Source organism: Artemia franciscana, chromosome 15 (assembly GCF_032884065.1).
Source record: "Artemia franciscana chromosome 15, ASM3288406v1, whole genome shotgun sequence".
NCBI classification, from domain to species: Eukaryota; Metazoa; Arthropoda; class Branchiopoda; order Anostraca; family Artemiidae; genus Artemia; species Artemia franciscana.
The window spans coordinates 8,609,462-8,636,534 of record NC_088877.1 but is presented as its reverse complement, the minus strand read 5'-3'; the positions used below and the strand labels follow the sequence as shown (position 1 = coordinate 8,636,534).

General features: G+C 34.2%; 1 protein-coding gene across 4 annotated transcripts in view; it reads left to right on the top strand.

The window, feature by feature from the left end:
- Positions 1 to 27,073, top strand: part of LOC136036009 (high-affinity choline transporter 1-like) — a 103,336-nt gene that overhangs the window by 47,998 nt on the left and 28,265 nt on the right. For all 4 annotated transcript variants that reach the window (XM_065717928.1, XM_065717929.1, XM_065717927.1 and 1 more), the window contains exons 4-6: positions 8,982 to 9,137; positions 16,778 to 16,926; positions 23,225 to 23,401. In XM_065717928.1, coding sequence (XP_065574000.1) covers positions 8,982 to 9,137; positions 16,778 to 16,926; positions 23,225 to 23,401 — 482 coding nt within the window. The remainder of the gene's footprint in view (positions 1 to 8,981; positions 9,138 to 16,777; positions 16,927 to 23,224; positions 23,402 to 27,073) is intronic.

Sequence of the window (27,073 nt, the reverse complement as noted above, 5' to 3'; positions counted from 1 at the left end):
ACACGATGTGTATTTAGATTGCCAAAACAGCGTATTTTAAAAATTGATTCGTGTATTAAGTTGGAACTCTCAGAGAATACTTGAAGGGGATGATCAACTGACCAAAAGGCACTATGTGCACGCAACTACAGATACTACTACCACTGCTACATTTACTTGTTCTACTAATATTATTACTTTTGCTCCAAATACTAATTCTACAGCAAATGCTTGTAATGCAAAAAGTATTAAATGAAAATTTCAAGAAGTATATGAATATACAGGTTATCAAAATTACATTTTGACAATTTCAATGGCTAATAGTAGTTGAGTGCTAATTCTACAACTGTGACTACTATTAAAAATATACCAAAGAGCATGAAGGGGAAATTTTGAGATAATTTTTGGGGGGAAGGTAAACTGAATCAGATTATATTATTTCTATGCAGATTATCAAAAGGACATGTCAGCAATATATTAAGAACAGTTTTGTGTGTGAGGTTAAAACTTACAAGGCTGGTTGTGGGGGATGTAGAATTAGCCAAAAGACAACTTTTGCATCATAATAGCCTACTGCTGCTTCTGCTCCTACAACCACTGCTACTAGTATTATTATTATTACCGCTTCTACTACTAGTGTTACTAAAGTACAGACTACTACTATGAATTCTACTGCTAATACTACTACTGCTACCACTATAACTACTGGTTGTACTACTACTGTTACTGGAGCTAAGGGTATTAAGGTGAAAATTAGGCAATATTGAAAATGTATTGAACTAAACCAAAACATCCTATGCTCACATAAATTGTCAAAAGAACGTATCAGCAATGATTCAGAAACGGTTAATGGTATTAAGTTGAAACCTCCATCGTGTCATGAAGGGGATGTTGAAGAAAATTAAAGGTGCTATGTGCATACTGTTACCAATGCTACTACTGCTACTAAAAATGCTGCTAATACAAAAATTAAGGGTGCTAAGCTTGAGATTTCAAGGGATAAGCAAGCCGGTGTTGAAATAAATCAAAACGAAAAATGACCATGTAGTTTCGTCGAATGGGCCATAATACCTCAATAACGGCTAAATTTTATTTAGTTATACCTTTCAGGGTAAGATGTGGCGGATTTGGAACTAGCCAGAAGATATTATGCTTACTTTTAATGCTATTTCTATGTTTACTGTAACTAATGACACTAAGGGCATTAAGTTGAAACTTTTAGTCAACGTTTAGGGGAGTTTCAATCAAGAGAAAAAAACTATATGCCTGCAGATAGTAAAAGGGTAAATAAGAAATTTCATAGGCAGCGCTACTCTGCCATAGCTAGTAATATTGTTAAAATTATAAATGAATCAATTAAATTGGAATTTCAAAGTTCTAGTGCCGTTTTTAAAGGTCAAAAATGATAGGAGGCCAATCCGCCCTCGTCTTTAGCTCATAATTTTCCAAACACTTCCTGCCAAAATTTTGAGACAGCCATTTTGTTCAGCATAGCTGAACAGTACAGTAATTATAATTCTAAGGTTTTTGGGCAGGTTAACCCCTTACAATTATGCAATTCACCAATTATGCTTTAAAACACACTGTGTGTATGCTGTTTGCCAATGAGACATCTCAGCAATATCCCAAGAATGACTGAGGGTAATAGGTTCAAACTTTCGGGGTTACTTCTATTACTACTTCTGCTCTTAAAATTCAACTAAATCAAAAGAGTGTAAGTGTATCCAGGTTGTCAAAGAGCATAGATTGAATTTTTGGGAATAACATTAAATCAAACAATAATATTTCTTTCAGGATTTTTAAAAGTGTTTTTGTTGTTAAAAATTGTTGAAAAAGTTTCTCCAGCATATAATGATCAGGCCAATCTCTAAATTCTTAAGAAAAAACTGAAAGAATTTAAACTAATATTTTCTTTTTCCCTGAAAAAATACTAGGTCAATATTAAACGAACAGAAATAATCTGAAAAATGTTTTCTGCAAAAATAGTTTTTCAAAGAAAAGTAAAGAACTCCATTAGACCAAAAATGAGCAAAATAAAATTAAATAATCTAGCATGCGTAAAACCATCACAAATCAATGTCAATAAATAAATGAAATCCCAAAGGAACAAATATTAACATGAGCAGGGCTCACAACCCCTATGCCTTTTCAAAGCCAGAACACAATTTGAAATTTATTGAAAAAAATACGAATGAATGTAGATTGTCAGTTTCTTATACATATGCCGACATTTATTCCTTAAAGTTTTAATAATTTTTGATTTATTAAAGTTAAAAACGTGAAAGCATTTAAAACGTATTTTTTCAGTGAAGTTCAAATTATGTTTTAGCCATAAGAAGGCATCCTCTCCCTTTCTTAAGACCCCAGCGTTTTTCTCCCAGAAATTTGTGTATAGCATCTCTTATTCTAAGAAGCATAGTCATGCTAAGTAATTTTCTTCTTTAAGAAACCAGGCTAATGCCTCTACGATTACCACGTCTACACTCATTGCCTTACTTAAAAATGAGTCTAACTAAAGTTCTTTTAAAATCAACAGCTGATTCCCTGTTTTTAAAATCATCTTCACATCTTCACAATCTTCATAATATTCAGAATCTTCAATCTTCAACTAGTTTTTGTCTCTACAATTACGACATTCACACTCATCGCCTTTCTTAAAAATGAGTTTAACTAAAGTTCTCCTAAAATCAATAGTTGATTCCCTGTTTTTAAAATCATCTTCATATCTTCACAATGTTCAGAATCTTCAAACTTCAACAAGTTTTTGCCTCTACGATTACCACATACACACTCACCGCCTTTCATAAAAATGAGTATAACTAAAATTCTCCTAAAATCAATAGTTGATTCCCTGTTTTTAAAATCATCTTCAGATCTTCACAATCTTCATAATCTTCAATATTCAACTAGTTTTTGCCTCTACAATTACCACATTCACACTATTCGCCTTTGTTTAAAATGAGTCTAACTAAAGTTCTCCTAAAATCAATAGCTGATTTTCACATTTTCACAATATTCACAATCTTCAGTAATTTCTTTCCAACTTCGCAACCATCATGTTTCAGAAACTCATTTACAAAAATCAGCATCCGAATCCTTATTATTTTTAATTTTTTTAGTATAATATCTCGCTCCTCTTTGTATTTTTTGTTTTTTTCTTAATTATTTCTTGCAACTTTATCACGGTATCGGAAATTCTCAAAATGTTTTGCTCATCTCTCTTCAGCACTTTCTTTATCACTAATTGAGGCCCTGCTCTTAGCCGGGTCGCTCCTTACTACAGTTCGTTACCACGAACTGTTTGACAGGGACAAGTTGAAATCGATTCCGTACTCTTAATTTCTTAACATGCCAATACAATATTTTACTAAGACTTCCAGATCCTCGGAAGTGGCTGCCACTTCCCCACTCCTTAACTTATGTTTTAAAGCCTCCCCTACTTCCCTTACTTCTTTTATCCTCATATGAGCTATGCCTAAAAAATGTCTTGTAAAAACCTCTCCTCTTTTCTAGCAAGCTTTAAGCGTTTCTGTCAATATTCCAGGCTTCTTTTCTAACTTTCTTCCCTAAGACATTTTCTGCTACTTTGCAAACAATTTTATTAATTATTTCATACACCTTCTACAAATCAAATTTAGTACTCTCCAGCTTTATATTAAACTGTTCCTGGAAAGTTCCTCTCAAATTCTCGTCCAGGATATAAAAATCATAACTTCTTGAAAGATAGTTACCCTTCCTAAATTTCAAATCTAGATTAACACTACCAAGTGGTGATCTCTTCTTTTAACATCAATAACAACATTCCTATATATCGTAATAACTCATATCGATCCTTTGAAATTGACAGATTTATTCTAAAAAAGAGTGAAAAAAAAATATAAGAAAAAGACAGGGAGAGAGGGCACCAGAAGCAATCTTGGGAGGCCCAGGGCTCCCCCTGGATCCACCGGTGCAAATCATAATATGAATACTTTCTTAACATATGGGCTAATTTGTGAACAAATAGCGTAATGAATATAGCTAGATTGTTATTTCCGCGACATTCAAGAAGTCTTACTTTTGCATATTACTTCCTACATTAAGGTCACTTAGTCTAGAATACCACCTTTACTTATTTTTACTACCTAAAAAGCCACCAATCTGTACCTAAAATCCCCTAGTTAAATACCATTTTTCTATTTGCTAAGTTCCTGCATCTAAGGTAAAATTCACTTACTTTACTATTATCACTGTCAGTCGGTTGTACAGGGGGCATAAACCGCTACGACTTTTACCTTGCATTTTTTTTTTTTTTTAGATTGAGTAGCTAGAATCCTATTGTTTGTATCTTCCCAATCTAAGCAAGACTTAGAAGCTTATTCATCATGAGTCTGACACCTTGCCTATGCACCACATCCTTACTAACCCCAAGAAGTACATTCTACATAAACAAATTTTATGTGTCCAACCTTGTGAAATGAGTTTCTTCCGATTCCTTTCAAACAGTTTGTGGTAACGAACTGTAGGAAGGAACGACCAGGCTCAATAGTAGCAGAAACTCTAAAAACGGAATTTTGATACCAATAGTTAAATCAAAAGAATTGTATTTTTATGCTGATTTTAAATATATAAGTTTCATAGATTTTAGTCTTACCCATCAAAAGTTACGAGCCTGAGAGAATTTTCCTTCTTTTAGAAAATAGGGGAAAACACCCTCCAAAAGTCATAGAATCTTAACAATAATCACACCATAAGATTCAGCATATCAGAAAACCCCACTGTATAAGTTTCTAGCTCCTATCTACAAAGATGTGGAATTTTGTATTCTTTGCTAGAAGACAGATGAAGAATGCGTGTTTATTTGTTTTCTTGAGTGATCGTATCGACCCAGTGGTCCTAGAATGTCGCAAGAGAGCTCATTCTACCGAAAATTAAAATCTATAGTGCCCTTTTTAAGTTACCAAGAAATTGGAGGGCATCTAGGCCCCCTCCTACGCTCATTTTTTCCTAAGGTCACCGAATCAAAATTTTTAGATAGCCATTTTGTTCAACATAATGGAAAAACCGAGCAACTATTTCTTAGGGGAAGACTCAATCCACCACAGTCCCCGGGGGAGGGGCTGCAAGTTACAAACTTTGACCAGTATTTACATATAGTAATGGTTACTGGGAAGAGTACAGCTGTTTTCAGAGGGGATTTTTTCGCGTTGGGGGGGAAGGGATTATGTTGAAGAATCTTACCATGGATGATTTTATCATGAGGGAAGGGAATTTCCATTAAGGGGACGCAGGATTCTCTAGCATTATTTAAAAAAAATGAGAGAATAAATTTAAAAAAGTTTTTCAACTGGAAGTAAGGAGCAGCATTAAAACTTCAAACGGATAGAAATTATTACGCATATAAGGGGATTCTTCTACTCCTCAATACCTCACTCTTTACGCTAAAGTATTTTTAGTATTTTCAACAATTTATTCTACGGCCTTTGTGATTCAGGGTTTATTCTTAAAGAATCGGGGCAAAATTCAAGGTTTAGCGTAAAGAGCGAGGTATTGACGAGGGGTGAACCCCCTCATATACGTAGCCTATATATATAAAAATAATTTGTATGTTCGTTTGTTTGTACGCATGAAACGTCATTATGAGTATTTAAGGCTTTGTATATGACGTCATTATAAGTATATTAGGGGGTGATTCAAAGAGAAATTTTAGTATAAATCCTACAACGGCAGAAAAAACAGCCAAGGAAGCTGCTCAAAGAGTTAATGCCAAAAGGCTTGCGGCTAATAGAGAAAGTAAGAAAAGAAAGCGTGCCGAGGAATCACAAGACCAGCGTGAAAACAGGCTTATGTCTCAAAGAGAAATTACCAAAAAAATGGAGAAACCTTCTTTTTGGATGCGCCAGGAGGTACTGGTGAAACGATTCTGATAAAATTGATTCAGGAATCAATTCCATCAAAAAATGACATAGTGTTGGCAATTGCGTCGTCCGGAATAGCCGCAACGTTGCGGCCTGGTGGAAGAACTGCTCATTCCGCTTTGAAATTGCCTCTGAATTTGCATTCTACAGAAACTCCCACGTACAATATTTCCAAATCATCTGGGATGGGTAAAGTATTGCAGCAATGCAAACTTATTATTTGGGATGAGTGCACAATGGCACACAAAAAATCGCTCGAGGATCTGGAGCAAACATTACAAAATTTGCGAGAAAATTCGAAGCTCTTTGGCAGCACATTAATATTGCTTGCGGGAGATTTCAGGCAAACATTACCTATAATACCTAGATCAACCCCTGCGGACGAAATGAATGCTTGCCTGAAAAATTCTAATTTATGGACACACGTAAAGACATCAAAATTAACTATAAATATGCGTGTCCGATTGCAAAACGATGACTCTGGTGAAATATTTTCAGATCAAGTGCTGGCAATTGGAAACGGAAAGCTCCCAGTAGACTCAATTTCAGGACTTATACAACTGCCTGCTGAATTCTGTAATTTAGTGACGTCCAAAAATAAACTGATTGAAAAGGTATTTCCGAGTATTATAACCAATTATAAAAATCATAAATGGCTCAGAGAACTAGCGATATTGACAACCAAGAATAAAGACGTCCACGAAATCAACAATATCATTTTGACCAGGATTCGAGACTAGGAAGTAATTTACAAGTCAGTTGACACAGTTCTGGAACCAAATGAAGCGGTTAATTATCCATCTGAATTTTTAAATTCCCTGGATCTCCCAGGGTTTCAACCACACGTGCTACAACTAAAAATAGGCTTACCAATAATACTGCTACGAAATATTAACCCACCAAAGCTTTGCAATGGCACGCAACTTGCCGTAAAAGAAAAAAAAACAATGGAAAACGTAATAGAGGCAACAATCTTGACAGGGCCTTTTGAGGGTGAAGCTGTTCTTATTCCTCGCATTCCTATGATTCCAACGGATCTGCCTTTTCAATTTAAAAGATTGCAATTCCCAATTCGATTAGGATTTGCAATCACCATCAACAAAGCTCAAGGGCAATCATCACAAAAATGCGGTATAGATCTTAATACAGATTGTTTTTCCCATGGACAATTGTAAGTTGCATGTTCGAGGGTCGGTAAACCTGACAATCTATTTATATGCACAGACAATGGGACAGCGAAGAATGTTGTATATTCGTAAGTTTTACGTAGTTAATTTATAGTGTATTTGTATATCTATTTATCTATCTATCTATATAAAAATAAGTTGTATGTATGCTTGTTTGTTTTTTTGTAAAAAGAGGGTTTGCATATGACGTCATTATAAGTATATAAGGCTTTGTATATGCACAGACAATGGGGCAGCGAAGAATGTTGTATATTCGCAAGTTTTACGCAGTTAAAAACACACACATATATATATATATATATATATATATATATATATATATATATATATATATATATATATATATATATATATATATATACATATATATACATATATATATCTATCTATATTCATAGGTGGTACACAGGGACACAACTACAATGGCGCATAACTAATATGGCACGTAACGATTTACGCAAGTAGGGGGGCTTGGGGGGTGGGGGCGCGAAGTGCCCCCACCAACTAGGTGTTAGTGTGGTGCAAAGCGCCACACCAACAGCTAGTAAAAATATACAAATATAGAAGTTCGTTACGTAAGTTAATTCGTAAGTTACGTATATTTATTACTAATTGAAAATTTCGTAAAAAACATTTTAAAGTTCTAGTCGTCTTTTTAAGTAACCAAAAATCGGAAAGCAACTAGCTCTCCTCCCTCACCCCTTTCTTTATCAAAATCCTCGCAACTAGCTCTCGCAACTAGCTCGCCTCCCTCACCCCTTGCTTTATCAAAATCCTTGCCAAAAAAAGTTAATATGCCAATTTCGTTTCAATTATTCATGTGCAGTGAGCCAAAATCAAAACATGCATTAATTCAAAAAGTTCAGAAATTAAATAAAAACAAAAAGTTTTTCTAACTGCAATTAAGGAGCGACATTGAAACTTAAAACGAACAGAAATTATTCCTTACATAAAAGGGGTTGTCCCCTCCTCAACGCCTTGCTCTTTTCACTAAAGTTTAACTCTTTTTCACAACTCTACTTTTGAAAACAATAAAAAACTTTAGCGAAAAGAGCGAGGCGTTGAGGAGGTGAAAACCCCTTTCATATACGGAATTATTTCTGTTCGTTTTAAGTTTTAATGTCGCTCCATACTTGCAGTTAGAAAAAACTTGTTTGTTTTTTTTAAATCAAACCCAAAGAACAGTATAATTAGCTGTAATACTGTGTGCCATCTACAGTTTTTTTGTGTTGTTGAGGCATATTGAAAAAAAATATTAACCCCTGGTTCCCACTGCTGCGATTTCACGCAAAAGCCTGCGGCATGCGACAAATGACACAGATCGTGCGACAAACGACGCAAAACCATCAGATCTGCTGTAATGTTGGATGTGTTGAATAATTTCAACTCATACGACAAATTGCATGCGTTGTTCTGATTTAAAACAAAAATAAGTCATAACCAAAATCACGGAGCTGATTAGAAAGCTAGTTTTGGCTAATTTAAATTCTTCTAGAGTTTGGTTCTTCAGTTTAACAACTGTAGAACCATCAAGAGCACTAGTAAGAGTCATACAGCCATTGGCAGCACTTGAGGTAGACGAAGATGAGGAAAGTTATTTCTTCACAATTCTAGAGCAACTGGGATTGTGTCCGGAATAGTTTGTCGCAGCGACACAAAAGTCTGCGTTTCTTTGTGAACCTCTACCCGATTCCGTCTTACGTCTGTTCCGCCAGAAACAATCATGTCGGGATTGACGCAGCAGAGGGGACAAGGGGTAACGAAGCTTTCATTCAGCTTCTGTCATTTCACGAAGCTATTCAATTAATTTTCTTGTTTATTATTAATTTAAACTTGCTTATAATTGCTTATAAACTTGCTATACCAAGGTATGTATCCTGTGTCAAATTGTAGTACTTTTTCGTTACTTGTGTTACAGGTGGCTTAATATTTGCCAATAAGATGCGGAAACAAGGCTATGTTACTATGCTTGACCCTTTGCAAGACAGCTTTGGTGGAAGAATGGGAGGGCTACTTTTTATTCCTGCTTTCTTAGGTGAAGTCTTTTGGTCTGCTGCCACACTTGCTGCACTTGGTAAGGAAGTTTATATTCTGAGAACTAAACTACATCAACAAAATATATCCTAAAATTAATATAAAAACAATATGAAGATGGAATGAAATAATAAATGGGGTGAATATTCAGTTGTGTTTTGAGAAAGGAAATATTTACCAATAATTAATTTTATTTTTAAGGATGAACATTTAATAATGTATTTAAAAAAGCCAAGTTTGGTTTCAACAGTATTATTTTATGATTTTGTTTTGTGTTTTTCTAGGTGTAAAATAATATCTTTAATGAGCAGCTGCATTTTTGAAGTTTCATACTTTTATTGTTGATTAGCATATAATAAACATATATTAAAACATATATTACATATTATGCTAAAACATATATTAAAAAATAAAATGCATGTATTCGTTAAGGCCATCATAATTTATAGTCATATATTTACATCAAGATCTTTAATAAAGTACACCAAACAATTGTCGTGGCAACCGATTTAGTCCTACTAGGCTCAAAGAGCTGGGCTCTATTTTTTTATTACGTTTTTAAGCCTATGATTCTAGTTACTACAATTATTTCGTTACAGTTTTTTCTCCCATGTTATTATCTTTTGTTTTTCTATTAAGATTGCTTGTTTGTTTTTTAAAGTGTATAAGACTTTTTTTTAACTTGTCAACATTTTTAAATTCATGTCTCTACCTGTTTTTATTTTCCCATTCAAGTTTCCAATATATCCTAAACTCCTTAATATAATCCAATTAGTCTAATTGACTTAACCTTATCTTACCTTTGGTCTCCCCTATCTTCAGCGTAAAGCTCAGGTATTGATCTCTAAGGTTAAATTCCCCTTCCCGTGAAAACTCCTAACATCAACATAATCCCAAGTTTTACTACATCGAGTTTCCAGAAAATCCCAAAGGGGGTTTTCCACTGAAAATATTTTCTCTGTATTTCCTGTCGTAAATGGATTACATGCTTTGTTAGTTATCCAAAAGAAAAGAAGACTAATATGTTAGAAAGATAGGATTGTATGTGTTAATATTTTCCAGAAAGAGGAGTATCCCATTTCTAATTGACATGGAGAAGAAAGAGCGCTTTCATTTATCCTGCTAGGGAAACAAAGAATTTTGATGTAGTAAAACAGCGTCAAAATGATTGTGACTCTTTTTCCTACATACCAACGGATCTTGTTACATGTTTTAATGGATGATCTCGCAATTTTAAAAATAAAAGAACCTTACATAATAAAATGACTAAAATATATATTAACAATATAAAAAAATATATGATTAGAAGACTCATGGCCTTAAAAATCCTGTACTTGTCAAATCTTTTAGAGTAAAAAAATAACGACACATAATTTTTCAATAGATAGATAGACATGTACTGCAAAAAACCACAATGCCATGGGGGCAACTTCTCCACACATGTACCATATGTAAAGACCCTTCATTACTCTCAACCTCCCTAGATTTTTTCTAGATATTTTTACCAGCGGATCTTGTTACACGCTCTAATAGATTATCTCACAATTCTAAAAATAAAAGAAGCTTACAGATAAAATGACTAAAATATATATTAAAAATATAAAAAATATATGATTAGAAGACTCATATCCTTAAATATCGTGTACTTGTCAAATCTTTCAGGGTAAAAAATAACACAATATAATTTTTAATAGATAGATAGATAGATATCTATTGCAAAAAACCACAATGCCATGGCAGCAATTTCTTCATACATGGAGCATAAGTAAAGACCCTACATTACTCTCAACCTCCCTAGACATTTTCTAGATATTTTTACCAACGGATCTTGTTACAAGTTCTAATGGATAATCTCGCAATTTTAAAAATAAAAGAAACTTACAAATAAAATGATTAAAATATATATTAAAAATATAAAAAATATATGATTAGAAGACTAATATCCTTAAGAATCGTGTATTTGTCAAATCTTTCAGGGTAAAAAATAACGAAATATAATTTTTCATAGATAGATAGATATCTATTGCAAAAACCAAAATGCCATGGCGGCAATTTTTCCGTACATGGAGCATAAGTAAAGACCCTCCATTACTCTCAACCTCCCTAGTAATTTTCTTCTTTCTCCAATTGCTAACAAATTACCCCTCCCTGATATATAGCACTCAATTTATTAAATGGTATATGCCATGATAATTTTCAGGTATTTCTGAGAATTGAGATGTGTTTACTTGCTTTAAACATATATAAAGTTTTGAAAAACTTCTTGTTTAAAAATTCACGAGGAATAAAGACAAATATTATGTAAACAGATTAATTAATATATGCAAGAATAAAAGGTTATATGTGTTATTGTTCCCCAAATATAGGGGAATCCTTTTTCTAGTTGATATAAAAATCATGCTAAGAAAATGAAAGAGTTTTGACATGGTAAAACACTCTAGAAATGATATTGAATATTTTTCAAAAAAAAAAAATTTGGTCGCTTGTTTTCACGGATGCTATCATATTTTAAAAGTAGATGAAACTCAAGAAGACTAATTTAATAATTTGAGTTGAAAAAAATTATATCTTTAAATCTAATTTATGATCAGTTTTTAGTGATACAAGGAAATCTGGCCCCATATCCACGGAGATATTCCCCTCCCATCGGACAAATCTTCTAGACAAATCATTCCCGGTGAAAATTTACCCTGGACAATTACCCTTAACAACTCCACGCGTAAAATTGAGACGAAAAAGAGAAAGCAAGACATTTAAAAACATTTTTTCATACGAATTTTGGCAAATTCCCCCAGTATTTAATTTCTCCAGACAAGTTCAACCCCTGGAAACTTCCCTCCCCATAGAAATTTCCCCCGTGGAAAACCTCCAACAAAAAACACCCATCCCACCCGGAAATGTATACATAATCTATATATATAAAAATAAGTTGTTTGTCTGTCTGTCGACAGACGTCATTATAAGGATTGAGCTGTATGTCGTCATGAAGTTAGTCATCATATATTAATGCTTAGATTCTGGTTGAAGTTAACTAAGAGTAATGAAGATAGACTAGTAAGAGTGGCATATGAAGAGATGTTGAAATGTGGTTTAAAAACCTCGTTGCCATCCCAAATTAAATCATTACTAGAAAAAGTAGGAATGCCTTATTTATGGAATAATGGTCTTTGCTCTAGTGATGTACCAACAAATTTAGAAAGCCAGGTACGATTTATATTAGAGAGTCAGGAAATTCAGCATTGGCAAGGGCTGGTTTTAGATTCTACAACCCTACGACATTATAATCAGGCAAAACCCAGTTTTGGAGAGGAAGTTTATTTTAAATTTAATTTACCGGCTATGATTCTACGTCGTTGGATCCAGCTTAGGGCGAATTGTCTTCCAATCCAGAACAGGCAAAAAACGTTCGACAAAAATAAAATGATAGTTGGTCCTAATAGGCGGTATGTTTGTCCCCTTTGTAAAGATGATGATGAAGACTTGGATCATTTTCTCCGGAAATGCCCGGTGCTCTTGGATTTACGGGAAATTTATTTGTATGGGATTAATTTGATACTTCCGGGTATTCTACAAAATAGTAACCCAACCAAAATATTTCGAGTGGGAGTATATATAGATAAATCCTTAATAAGAAGGAAAAGTTTTATATGACTGATTTCTTTTGTAGTTAGATTAGGCACTTTTTGCGTTGAATTCTGTTTTTTGTGCGTGTTCGTACTGTTGTTAATTTCCTTGCTTGTTTGTTATTTATTTATATTTTTGTGTGTATATGGCCCATGGGTTTTTGAAATACACCTATCTATCTATCTATACCAATTCAAAAACGAATGTATTCAAGCCGAAGTAGCTGAGTTGGTAAAGCGTTATGTTCCAGGTTCTAGGTCCGAAAGGTTCCAGGTTCGAACCTTGGCTTTAGCATTAATACAAAAGAAGAAAAAAACTAAAAAAGGTAAAAACTACAAAAAAACTAAAAAGAAAATACTAAAAAAACAAAAAAGCTAAAAAACTAAAAAAACTAAAAAAAGGTAAAAAACTAAAAACTTAAAAAAGAAAAAACTAAAAAGAGGTAAAAACTACAAAAAAAAAACTAAAAAAAAAACTAAAAACTAATAAAAAACTAAAAAACTAAAAACTGAAAAAGAAAAAAACTAAAAAAAGGAAAAAAACTGAAAAATAAAGGAGAAAAAGAAAACTAAAAACCGGGACACAGGGAATATAAATGACGACCGGGACACTCAAAGAGAAATTACAGACTGGAACACTGGGACACAAATAACGACCGGGACATATAAATGACGACCGGGACACTCAAAGATAAATTACAGACCGGGACACCGGGACACAAATGACACCGGGACACAGGGAATATAAATGACGACCGGGACGCTCAAAGAGAAATTACAGACTGGGACACTGGGACACAAATGACGACCGGGATACTGGGAATATAAATGACGACCGGGACACAGGGACACAACTACAGCGGAGACTCCGGGGGCACAGGGGGATATATAAATGACGACGGGGACACAGGGAATATTCGATTAGCAATCACCATCAACAAAGCTCAAGGGCAATCATTATAATAATGAGGTATAGATCTGAATACGGATTGTTTTTCCCATGGACAATTTTATGTTGCATGTTCAAGAGTCGGTAAACCTGACAATCTATTATATGCACAGACAATGGGACATCGAAGAATGTTGTATATTCGCAGGTTTTACGTAGTTAAAAACATATATATATCTATCTATATTCACAGGTGGGACACAGGGACACAACTACAATGGCGCGTAACTAATATGGCGCGTAACGACTTACGCACGTGGGGTGGGGGCTGGGGGCGCGAAGCACCCCCACCAACTAGTTGTTGGGGTGGCGCGAAGCGCCACCCCAACAGCTAGTTCCCAATAATAAATACTATGTGTAAAAAATGGCCGAATTTTGTGACTTAAGGGCCTTTCCCTGGAGCTCTGGGGGGAGGGGCTATGTCATATCTAAAGACATAGTTATTGACTTTCAACAATCATAAGCAAAATGACTATATCAAAATTTTTATTGGATGTCTTGAGAAAAAAGGGGCGGGGGGGCAGGCTGCTCTCCAATCTTTTCGGTCACTTAAAAAGAGCACTAGAACTTTTAATTTCCGTCTGAATTATCCCTCTCACGGTATTCTAGGACCACTTGTTCGATTCGATCACCCCTTGAAAAAAAAACACGCATCCGTGTTCTTTCTTCTGGCAGAAAATACAAAATTCCCCTTTTACGCAGATAGGAGCTTGAAACTACTACAACAGGATTTCTTACACACTAAACCTGATTGTGGGATTCTCATTAAGATCCTAATACTTTATGGGGATGTTTTCCCCTTTTTTCAAAAATCAGGCAAATTTTTGCATGATTTGACTCTTTAATCGGTAGTATAAAGTTAATGAAACTTAAATATTTAAAACTAGCATAGTAAGCCGATTCTTTTGATATATCTATTGGTATCAAAATTCTGTTTTTTAGAATGTTGGTTACTATTGAGCCGGGCCACTCCTTACTTAGAGTTCGTTACAGTTACAGTTAAAGTACTACCATGAATTGGTTGATGTATTTTGATTTTGGATGGCCAGCATACATACTTGTAACTCTCAGTGGTTACAATTTTCACGAAATACTTATTCTTTGATTTTTTCTTCTCTCACAGGTATTTACGCACGGGGTGTTTTTGAGTCTGGGTTCCCCTCCAAAATCTGCACAATTTTATTAATAAATCCTTTATGTCACTCCACCAATTTTTGTGGTTTTAGGTTTAGGTTTTCAAACTCCCTTGCACTGAAACAAACTCTCCGCACATTTCCTAGTGCACAACTTCCTCTTGTTATCTTTACGAGAAAATAAATGTACTCTGCTTTTATTGTATCCAGTAGCATAATCAAAGTTTGGTAATCACCTTTTATCTAATTCTATGGCGGGCAATTTTCCTTCTTTTTAGGTGTAACCATTAGCGTCATCATTGATATTGATGGTGACATAAGTGTCATAGCCTCATCCCTCATAGCAATTTGTTACACTCTATTTGGAGGCCTCAATTCTGTGGCCTCTACAGATGTTATTCAGCTATTCTTCATATTCATTGGATTGGTAAGGGAAAACTGTAACAGATGGAATGAACTTGTTCTACTCACGAATTAATTAGGTTCTAGTGTCGTTTGAGTTTACAGTGCTTGAGGATTTTTTTCTGAAGTTAGTTTAGTAGTTATTCTTTAAGTAAAGACGATATGTTTAATAATTGAATTATATAAATTTATAATTTGAAAATTTAAATAAATTTTTAAAAGGACTGTTAGAACTATGAAGCTGACTTAAGAAACTTCTGGAAAATCATCCGCAAACTTTCTAGTTTCAAAAAGTTAAAATAACAGTCAAAAAACAATTCATCAGTAAATGAAAAGAAAAAAATAGGAATAGAAATAGTCTCCTCACAACAAAAAATTAGAAAAAGTTAAGCTTACCTGCTAAAGTAATTTTTGGGATAAAACCTGCCTAAAAAAATCTCAAAGAATGTTCAACAGTGCGTTGAATATTTCAACAGTATAGAAGACAATTTTAAAATAATAAATATACACGTTACTTTCATTTAAATAATAATGTGCTTACGATTTAATTTAGATCAAATAAATTAAATTAAGGACAACCTCATTATCCTAGGGGGGGGGGGGGCAGAGGGAAGCAGACCTGCAGAAAACCATCGCGATAGTTTATTGCCAAAAATATTTATTATTAAATAAAGTAAAATCAAAAAAGCAAGATGTAAATTGTATTTAAGTTTTTAAAAATCTGTCGAATAGAAACACTTGAACCGCGAGAATAGGGGAAAAAACAAACAGAGTAAATAGGATAAAAAAAGGAAGAAATCTCTTTTTTGTTCCTTAAAATATTTTTAGTCTTTGCATTGAATTTTGTCTGTTTGTGACTCTATATGCCTAAGGTATTTCCATACAAAAAAAAATTATTTCAATAATTGAAATAATTTAAAATGTGGAAAGTTTAAAATTTTCAAAGGCAGCAATACCTTTCAAAGTGTTGGCAGTGCATGCATAAAAAAATTGTCAAATCCTCCCAAGCAGGTAAGGTCAAAAGAAAAATATGATTAAAATCTCAATGCTCATAGGGATTAAGGTATGAGGTTTATACAAAGGAGTACAGGAAAGCAGCCCTTTGAGGAGTGCTAGAAAGTAATTTCATATTTTAACGAGTAATATTCACATATTTTTAGATGTTTGAGCCCACACAGGAATAAGCGTTGACCCTGTCAAAAAATTTACTTCTAAAATTTGCCTGAAATTTTGGTAGAGTGTTTTTCCCTCTCCTGGTGAAAAATAATATTACAGAGCGTACACAATTCATTTGAAGATAAAACAAAAGTTTAATGACAAAAAATTTAAGAGGAACAAGTGGATTATTCTTGTGGGAGTAAGAGGGGCTCAGAAAAATAGGAAAAATGTGCTTTTTATTCTCAGGAATCTTGGGAAGTAATGATGCCCCATCCTACATCTGCAAATAAGCACCAGTTACAATTATCTTAATGGATCTTATGGTTGATGTGTCAAGAGTACTGAAAATCAGTTATTTTTGCAGCTTAAATGTAACTATGCAAAAACACTCCTCTTAAAAGCCAACATTTTTCAGGAGCCACAATTAGTGTTCTTCTATCCGTAGAACAGGAAAGTAGCATAATAGGTAGTGCATGCGTTGCAGTGGCCTATACCCTTTTTGGCGGGTTATATAGTGTTGCCTACACTGACGTTCTGCAGCTATTTTGCATCTTTTTCGGTCTGGTAAGTAATTTGCATGTTATTTTTTCACCTTGTTTTTTTTCAGTAAAATTGAACTATGAGAAAGGAGAAAAAAATCGTAAGACCGGGACTAACATCCTTAAATTACCAGAACTTAAATTCCACCAGCGGTGAATTTAACCTAATTAATTGCTATGACTACTCTGAACGTTCTTGGTCTAACACACATACTGTATAAATATTGTGACCTCGATTTATTTTTTCAAATGAGTAGTATTGCATAATGCTGTATTCAAAAGATTTAAATATTTTGCTTTTCAGTTCCGTTGTGACAGCACAATCCTGAAATATCATTGCCACAGCCCAAATAAGTTAGGATTTCAAGTTTCTCCTCCTTGTTAAAACGAAATGAGGATTTTCGCCTCCCAGTTGGCTTTTGCGGTAAAACGGACACATTCTCTTGATAAGCCTAAATTTAATTATATACTTTTTGGTAGTAAATACTTGCGTGGCAGACCGAAAAAAGTAACTGAAACCTTGTTTCAAGCTTGTTGAAACAGTTCGTGGTAACGACCTGTAGTAAGGAGCGATCCGGCTCAATAGTAACGGAAACTCTAAAAAATGGAATTTTTATACCAATAGTTACATCAAAAAGAATTGCATTTAATGCTGATTTTGAACATACAAGTTTCATCAAGTTCAGTCTTACTCATCAAAAGTTACGAGCCTGAGAAAATTTGCCTTATTTTAGAAAATAGGGAGAAATACCCTCTAAAAGTCATAGAATCTTAACGAAAATCACACCATCGCATTCAGCATATCAGAGAACCACACTGCAGAAATTTCAAACTCCTATCTACAAAATGTGGATACTTGTATTTTTTGCCAGAAGACCGATCACGGGTGCGTGTTTTATTTTTCCCAGGGTGATCGTATCGACCCATTGCTTCTAGAATGTGGCAAGAGGGCTCATTCTTACGGGAAATAAAAGTTCTAGTGCCCTTTTTAAGTGACCAAAAAATTGGAGGGCACCTAGGCCCCCTCCCACGCTCACCTTTTATCCAAATTCACCAGATCAAAATTCTGAGATAGCCATTTTATTCATCATAGTCAAAAAATCTAATAACTATGTCTTTTGGGACGACTTACTCCCCCACAGTCCCCGCGGGAGGGGCTGCAAGTTACAAACTTTGACCAGTGTTTACATGTAGTAATGGTTATTGGGAAGTGTATAGACGTTTTCAGGGAGATTTTTGTGGTTTGGGGGGAAGAAGTTTAGGTGGGATTCGTGGGACGATCTATCCATGAAGAAATTTGTCAAGGGGGAAAAAATGTCAATGAAGGGAGCGCAGAATTTTCTAGCATTATTTAAAAAACAATGACAAAATAAATATGGAAAGTTTTTTTTCAACTGAAAGTAAGGAGCAGCATTAAATTTTAAAACGAACAAAAATTGTTGCGCATATGAGGTGTTCACCTCCTCGTAATACCTCGCTCTTTACGCTGAAGTATTTTTAGTGATTTCAACTATTTATTCTACGGCGTTTTTAATTCAGGGGTCATTCTTAAGGAATTGGGACAAAATTTAAGCTTTAGTGTAAAGAGCGAGGTATTGACGAGGGGTTGAACCCCCTCATATACGTAATAAAAACATACGGATATAGAAGTTCGTTACTTAAGTTAATTCGTAAGTTACGTATATTTTTTACTAATGAAAACGTTCGTAAATAATTAAAAGTTCTAGTTGCCTTTTTAAGTAATAAGAAAATTGGAGGGGAACTTGGCCTCCTCCCTCGCTCCTTTTTCTCAAAATATTCTGATTAAAACTAAAAGAAAGCTATTTAGCCAAAAAAATTAATATGCAAGTTTCGTTTTAATTATTTATGTGCGGAGAGCCAAAATCAAAACATGCATAAATTCAAAAACGTTCAGAAATTAAATAATAAAAAAAACAGTTTTTTTAACTGAAAGTAAGGAGCGACATTAAAACTTAAAACGAACAGAAATTGCTACGTATATGAATGGGGCTTTTCCTCCTCAACGCCCCGCTCTTTACGCTAAAGTTTTTTACTGTTTTAAAAAGTAGAGTTAAGAGAAAGAGTCAAAATTTAGCATAAAGATTTGGGCGTTGAGGAGGAAAAGCCCCTTCTATATACGGAGTTATTTCTGTTCGTTTTAAGTTTTAATGTCGCTCCTTCCTTTCAGTTAAAAAACGTTTTTTGTTAAAAACGTTAAAAGTTTTTTTATGTAATTGCAAAAAGAAACGGTCTTAATAATTAAAAACTTATAAAAAACTGAACTATTAAAAACCAATTACAAGAAAATAACTTTCGTCCCAACCCAAACCAGAGCAAGCGGACCCGAAGACAAATCCGCTACTACGTTAAGGGGGCGTGAGCCTTCGCCCCCCTGGATCCACCACTGGTTATTACGGGGGGAAATCTATGCGTTCAGGCTTTTTCTAGAGTATTTATATGATTTTACGACTGCATAGCTTGGAAAAAAGATGAGGCAAAATTAGGGGGTGGAACAAGAGAGGAGGGCTAGGGAGACCCTTGGTTCCAAGGATTTTCTGGCTCCTTTATTCGATTTTTCCCCTGTTTCACTTTTGTTTGAATTTATTTATCACTTAGTCAACTATTGGTGCCCTCGTCATACTAGCCCTCCCCCTCCCCCCAAAGATTTTGCTCTAGATCCGCCTTTGGACACAATTTACTCGATAGTATCCAGAAATTTAGGAGTTTTTGAACCATAAACTCATCATTTTTATGGCACTTGGTATCTACCAAGTGACATATAGCGATCGCAAATTTTGTCGTTCGGTCTGTCGGTCTGTCCGTCGGTCTGTCTGTCTGTCCCGGTTTTGCTACTTTAGGCACTTCCAGTAAGCTAGGACGGTGAAATTTGGCAGACGTATCAGGAAATAGACTAGATTAAATTAAAAATTGTCGTTTCTCCGAGCGACCATCTGGGAGGTGTTTGGGGACGGGTAAATCGGAAAAATTAGAAAAAATGAGGCATTTTTAACTTGCGAAAATGTGATCGGATCTTAATGAACTTTGGTGTTTGGAAGGATATCGTGTCTCAGAGCTCTCATTTCAAATCCCGACTGGATCCAGTGACATTGGGGGGAGTTAGGGAGGGAACCTAAAATCTTGGAAAACGCTTAGAGTGGAGGGATCGGGATGATCGGTGGGAAAAATAAGCACAAGTCCTAGATACCTGATTGAATTAACCGGAACGGATCCGCTCTCTTTGGGGGAGTAGGGGGGGGGGTCAATTCTGAAAAATTAGAAAAAATGAGGTATTTTCAACTTACGAAGGAGTGATCAGATCTTAATGAAATTTGATGGTTGGAAGGATATGGTGTCTCAGAGCTCTCTTTTTAAATCCCAACCAGATCCAGTGACGTTGGGGGGAGTTGGGGGGAGCCTAAAATCTTGGAAAACGCTTAGAATGGAGGGATCGGGATGAAACCTGGTGGGAAAAATAATTACAAGTCCTATATACATGATTGAAATAACCGGAACGGATCCGCTCTCTTTGGGGGAGTTTGGGGTGAAGGATTAATTCTGAAGAATTAGAAAAAATGAGGGATTTCTAACTTGCGAAGGATTGATCAGATCTTATTGTGTCAGATACTTAATTATTGTGTTCATTATGGCCTTTTCAGGCAAAGTCAACCGAATAAAAATAGCTTTTTGTGTTTTTTTCTTAAAAAATCCACTTCAAATGCTTCTGATATGCCTTTTCGAACCTTAAAAAGTACTAATGGAGACTAGGGCTGCCTGAAAAGTAAGAAATCATGGATGACTGGCTGAATAAGCCATAATGGAGATACTGCCTTAATCTGACTTGCACATGGATATACATATCTTGAAAAATCATCATATCAACCCTTATCGAAAAAATTAGTAAGAAACCAATGATTAAAACTTGTGTCCATATTTAGATACGGATGATGTCTGGTCAAACGTTTGCTGAAGCATGGAAGTAAGGCAAAGCCATGCATAAAATTTTATAAACTTATTTATTTTAAAAATTTAGGCTTGTAAGCCACATCTCATGAAATATATTGACTACAAGTTATTCTGGTACAGAATTCAGTTATTCTGGACATCCAAGAACTTTCTTGAACAATCAAGAGCTATTATTGCAAAAAAAAGTAATAGTAGATCAAGTGACACCCCTTCTCCCTTCAATGACTTAAATGTAGTTTAACTTCATTCAGCTTTCACTTACATTTCTGTGAATTTGTAAAAAAAAAACACAAAATTTTAGCCAACAAATATTAATAGAACCTGTCAAGAAAAAAAATGTAGGCGGCTTATTCCTTATATTTTGATCTGTACATATTATATGAAGAATAATTATTTTAATAGTTTCTACAAGGGTCAATTCCTAGCCTTTCTGTAGATATTCAATAACTATCTAATTCATAAAATAATCTACTTTATAAAAGTGAATTACTAAAATCGGTCTTTTGCTTAACGTTGGTAAATGCAAGTATCTTTCTTTCAATTTTCTATCCCCTCCTAAAGCTTTAATTTCTAAGAAATTTTTCCGCCCTCATTTGGAATTGATGTGGTGGCTGGGTATTACGATTACCAAAAATCTTAACACTTATCGTGAGCGTGCCGTCCGGAATTCTAGAACAGAGATTTAAATTTCTTAATCTAAAATTGTATCCAATTGAGGCAATTATATTCGTACTGACCTTGGAAAGCTTTATTCTACTTTTTTAGATCATTTTGTTTTTTACCTTTCTGGGCTTTACCCTATTTTTAGGAACAGGGATTTTTAGTGATATTCAAGTGGCTTATTTCCTTTTCTGTAAACATCCGTCTCTATCTTCCTCTTTTGTGTAGGAATAGAAAAAAAAAGTTTGCCTTCCGAATATTACTGAGAAGTTTACAGAATTTATATATTATTTGATATTATTATTATATTATTATTTATATTATAATTATAATTATAATATTATATTTATATATTATAATATATTTATAATATATTTATTATATTATAATATATTATAATTATAATGTAATATAAATATATTGTATAAAATAAATATAATATAAATATTAATATTAAATAAATAAATAAATATATTATAATATATTATAATATATTTATATTATATTATAATTATTATTACATTATTTGAATATTATTGAGAAGTTTACAGAATCCGAATATCCGAATCCGACTAAGAAGTTACAGAGAAGGTTTACAAAAAAAGCTTTCAGAAACAGCCTATCGGTGCTAGTCGCCTCATCATGGTTTGATCCGTTTGTCTTATTAATTTTATTTAATAAATGTTATTTTTGTTTAATTGTTATTGGTGACTTATGTTTTTTATCTAATGCTATTGTTGATTTTCGTTTTAACCTTTTTTAAGTGTTTACTCCACTATTTATCTTGTTATGTGCGTGGGTTATAAATAAATATTATTGTTATATTATTATATAGGCTATAATGATACGCTTTCAATGTACTTGGTAACTCGCATTTTACCTAATTCGTTACTTCACTATTATTCTGAATTAATTCCAATATTTCATTTTCATGCACATTTTAAGAATTTGTATCAAGTTTAGCATTGGAAAAACTATCATAATTAAAGAAATTTGTAATTTTTGCAGTTTTATGAGTTAACAGCTACTTGGTATAGAAGCTGATACAAGAGAATGTTGATATGAAAGTCATATAAGTTGGTATAGAAATTAGTACAAAGGCTTGAACTATAACCTAATTTACCTTCCTTAATTTTCTAAAAGACAATTCGCTTTTAGGCTCGAGACCATTCAATCTAAGAAAGGAAAAACGAACTTTCCATCCCCTTCCAAGAGAAACCCTATGTTTTTGCTTGGTCCAACAACGTTACAGCGCTACCTAGAATACAAAAGGTTGCACAGTGCTTTTGACTGGAGTGCTTTTTAGTACATCTGGATTACTTCTCTTCATTGACTCCGTCAAATTATGTACACCTCAAAGAATTCTTTTTTAAGACTTTTCCCTACAATGAGAACGGGTGTGTTGAATTGGGTCAGATACTTATCAAACCAAATACAGTTATTCATTACCAACAGGGTTGGTCAACCAATCAAAATTAGGGGGGAGGAATATTCTTTTTAAAAATTAGGAGGGATAATTTTTTTTTCGATTTCTCTAGCTGAAAATACCTAAAAAAAGTCATTCCAAAATAGAAGAAAGGGGAATCTCAAAGAGGAGCTGGGAGAGATGTACACCCTCCCCCTCCCCCAACTGATGTACCGGGTAACTAGTCATATTTTAATCATGGTTTTAACTGATAATAATTAGGTCATAATTTCAGTGGATCAGCATCCCCTTTGCACTGCAACATGAGTCTGTTGACTTCCAGCGAAACTTCACAGGACCAGACGGTATAGTTCACAGTGCTACTGATTGGGTTGGGTCGTTAGACCCAGACTACTACTGGCAATATTTGGATTATGCTCTCCTACTAATCTTCGGTGGAATACCTTGGCAGGTAATATTTTTGAACCAGTTTATATTAAGAAGAAAGGTCTTTCAAGTCCTCACCCTTCCACCAAAGAATTAAAGGAACAGCATATCGAGCAAATCGATTATAAGAATACTGGCTTTACGCCATTCTACAGTATGCACAAGATTTCCGCATTGAATAGTTTTTAATGCGTTTCAATAGTGACCGCAAAATTTTTGCCAGGGAAGGCAAAATTCGTTCCAGGGTGTGAAAAAAATTGTCGGAATGTCATTTTCACCAAATTTTGCAAAAAATATTTGTCTTTACTTGTTCGGTTTTCTATTGAGAGAAGAGGACTAAAATTCCCAGGGGTTTCCCCGAGGCAAAATTTAACTTCCTCATTTTTCATTAATGATGGCTTCTCACAAACTTCAGTAAAGAGAATGATTCGTTAACCACTTTTAAAAATTTTGTTGTCCCAAAGTATATATGTTTTCTTGTGTGTGAATAGTTTTATATTCTTTTTTTGTTGACTTGACTTACTTAAAGCTCATTCTTAGGCGTCACCAGGGTAGAGGGAATCAGCACCGTCATTAATTTTTTTTATAGTGATTACATATATATTTACTTAAATATTATTCTTAAGTAGATATTAAATTATTGAAGATATATATTATTGATTTTGCTTGCCAACTCAATTAGCTTGAATAGTTTCTTAGGCATATATACCCAATTGCCAAATTGAAATCAATCATTATCAAGTTGAAGATGACATAGGCTTGTTTTATCGGAATTCAAACTTATAGGAGAAGCACAATAAGCAGTTGTGGTTTTCCCACAAAAGATAATAGTTGGTAGTGACGTGTTTGCAGTTACAATAAGCAGCCTTGACTGAAAGGTCCGCCCCGAATATAAACCTCAAAGTACTAGAATAAACAAAGCTTCTCTTTTAGGAAAATACATTCCACACTATAAGACACACACTATACGCATCTTTTTTTTTACAATTTATGAAACGTTTACAATTATCATAACAGAGTTTACGACATTGAACAGTGAAAGTTATCAATAGTGCACTCCTTGACAAGCACTCACAAACAGTCGCCTTTATGGAGGGACAAGGGGGGAAGTATAACTTTGAGAACTGTTAAAAGGGGTTTAGTAAATCTATATTATAGAAGATACGAAAAAGTTGCAATATTTGGGGGAGGGCTAGGAGACGGATTTGAAAATTAACTGTAGGAAGACACAAAAATTAACGGTTCAATGCTTTTCACCATGATTGTTCTCTGCCAGAACAAGGAGAATAGCTCAACGTAAAAAAGATGAATAAAAATGAATCTAGAACTTTAGAATTATCTAGAAATTTAAAATAAACGTTAGGAATTGAGAAAAGCTAAGGTTGAATTCAGGAATGCTATAGAATTGCTTGAGAAAAAGTAGCTACCCCTGTACCTAAAGTGTTTAATCATCGGTATACGATTAGGGTGGACACGTGCCGGAATGAAAGGGAGAGATGATTAACAAAATTGTTTTGAATAATTTTAATAAGAAGTTCCAAGAAACTCAGAAAAATTTAGGATTTCAGTTGGGAGGAGGGCAGTCATTTGCCAACGTCCCTGATTGAGAGAGTAAGAATTTTGAAAGAGAAAGGTAAGAAATATAGGCCTGGATTTTTACAGTCCATACCAGAGGTACTGATGTCCGTATCTTGGCTGTTCAGCCAGGAGTGCAATGATGGGTTGAGACCAGCCATCCCGTGCTTTCGCACACTCTTCCTGTTTACCTTCCCTAGGTTTCTCAGGGTATCCACTTGCAGCTGGTTCAAATCTGGCAGATCTTACAGAGTCGTGCCACTGACCCACTTCCAAAACAAAAAACCAGTGAGACCAAGACTTGAGCACCTGTCTTCGCGGAGTAATGAATTAAAGTCTAGCGTGCTAACAATCTGGCTAGGATGGCTTACAAAAATATTTTCCTTAATGCAAAAGAAAAAGAGAGGCATTTATCATACTTTATCAAGTCACTTCACGCCATAACACTGTTAAACCATTTGTATTACTGGCCCAAGTCGTTGCTTACTTTACTTCACGTGATCCCACAACTCCACATTGAAATTTGAATGCTATGGAAGTAACTCCAAAAACAATTTTATGGAGTGATATTGTATTCAACAGAGTAAATCCTTTTCAAAATATGACTTTTTTGAAATATTCCTTCCTCATACTATACTGAGAATTTGTAGAAGAATACTAATTAAAGACATTTTGCAGTAGTTAAAGGTATTCCTTTTTGTGATTTCTCCCTTTTAAGCGCTGCTTACAAGCACCAAATCTATTCATAAACAACTAGAACTTTTTTCAAATGTTGGAGCTTGTCAGGCTTGAAGCATTGGCCGTAATGCTGTGTAGTGAAAAAAAAAAAAAAATAGAAGCAAGTTCCTTTGATTTATTTTCCTTTCCTTACAATATATGGATTTCTCAAAATTAAAAAAATACACTATAAAAAACAAAAAAAGAAACAAAGATAAATAAAAATTATCAGCGGTTAGTTCTATTCATTGGGACAATGCCTTCTATTAAGTCATTGCATAAAAAAAAACTAGTTTTTTTTAACTGAAAGTAAGGAGCGACATTAAAACTTAAAACGAGCAGAACTTACTCCGAATATGAAATGGGTTGTCCCCTCCGCAATCCCTCGCTCTTTACGCTAAAGCTTTTAATTGTTTTAAAAAGCAGAATTGTGGCAAAGAGTCAAACTTTAGCGTAAAGAGCGAGGGATTGCGGAGGGGACAACCCATTTAATATACGGAGTAATTTCTGTTCGTTTTCAGTTTTAATGTCGCTCCTTACTTTCAGTTAAAAAAACTAGTTTTTTTTATGTAATTTCTGAAAGTTTCTGAATTAATGCATGGTTGATTTTGGCTCTCCACAGATAAATTATTAAAATGAAATTTGCATATTAATTCCTTTTTTGGGTAAATGGCTTTCTCTTAGTTTAGATCAGACGATTTTGAGAAACAAGGGATGGGGAAGGAGGCCTAGTTGCCATGCAATTTTTCGGTTACATAAAAAGGCAACTATAAATTTTAATTTTTAACGAATTTTTTTATTTGTAAAAAATATACGTAACTTAAGAATTAACTTAAGTAACAAACTTTTATATTATTTAATTTTTATTGTGTATATGAGGGGGTTTGTACCCTCGTTAATACCTCGTTCTTTACACTAAATCGTAAGTTTTGATCCAATTCTTTAAGAATGACCCCTGAATCAGAAAGGTCGTAGAATAAATATTTGAAATTACTAAAAATACTACAGCATAAAGAGCGAGGTATTTATCTCCTCCTAAATACCTCGCTCTTTATGCTAAAGTATTTTTAGAACCCCTCATATGCGTAATAATCTCTGTTCGTTTTAAGTTTCAATGCTACTCTTTACTTTCAATTGAAAAACTTTTCCATGTTTATTTTTTCATTTTTTTAATAGTAATTTTAGAAAATCCTGCGCCCTTTTCATTGAATTTCTGTTACCCCATGACATATTTCTCCAAGGAAAGATCCTCCCAGATAGCCCCCTCCCCTCAACCCCACCCCCAAAACCAAAAAAAAATCCCCTGAAAACGACTGTACACTTCCCAATTACCATTATTATATGTAAACACTGGTCGAAGTTTGTAACCAGCAGCCCCTCCCCTGGGACTCTGGGGGAGTAAGTC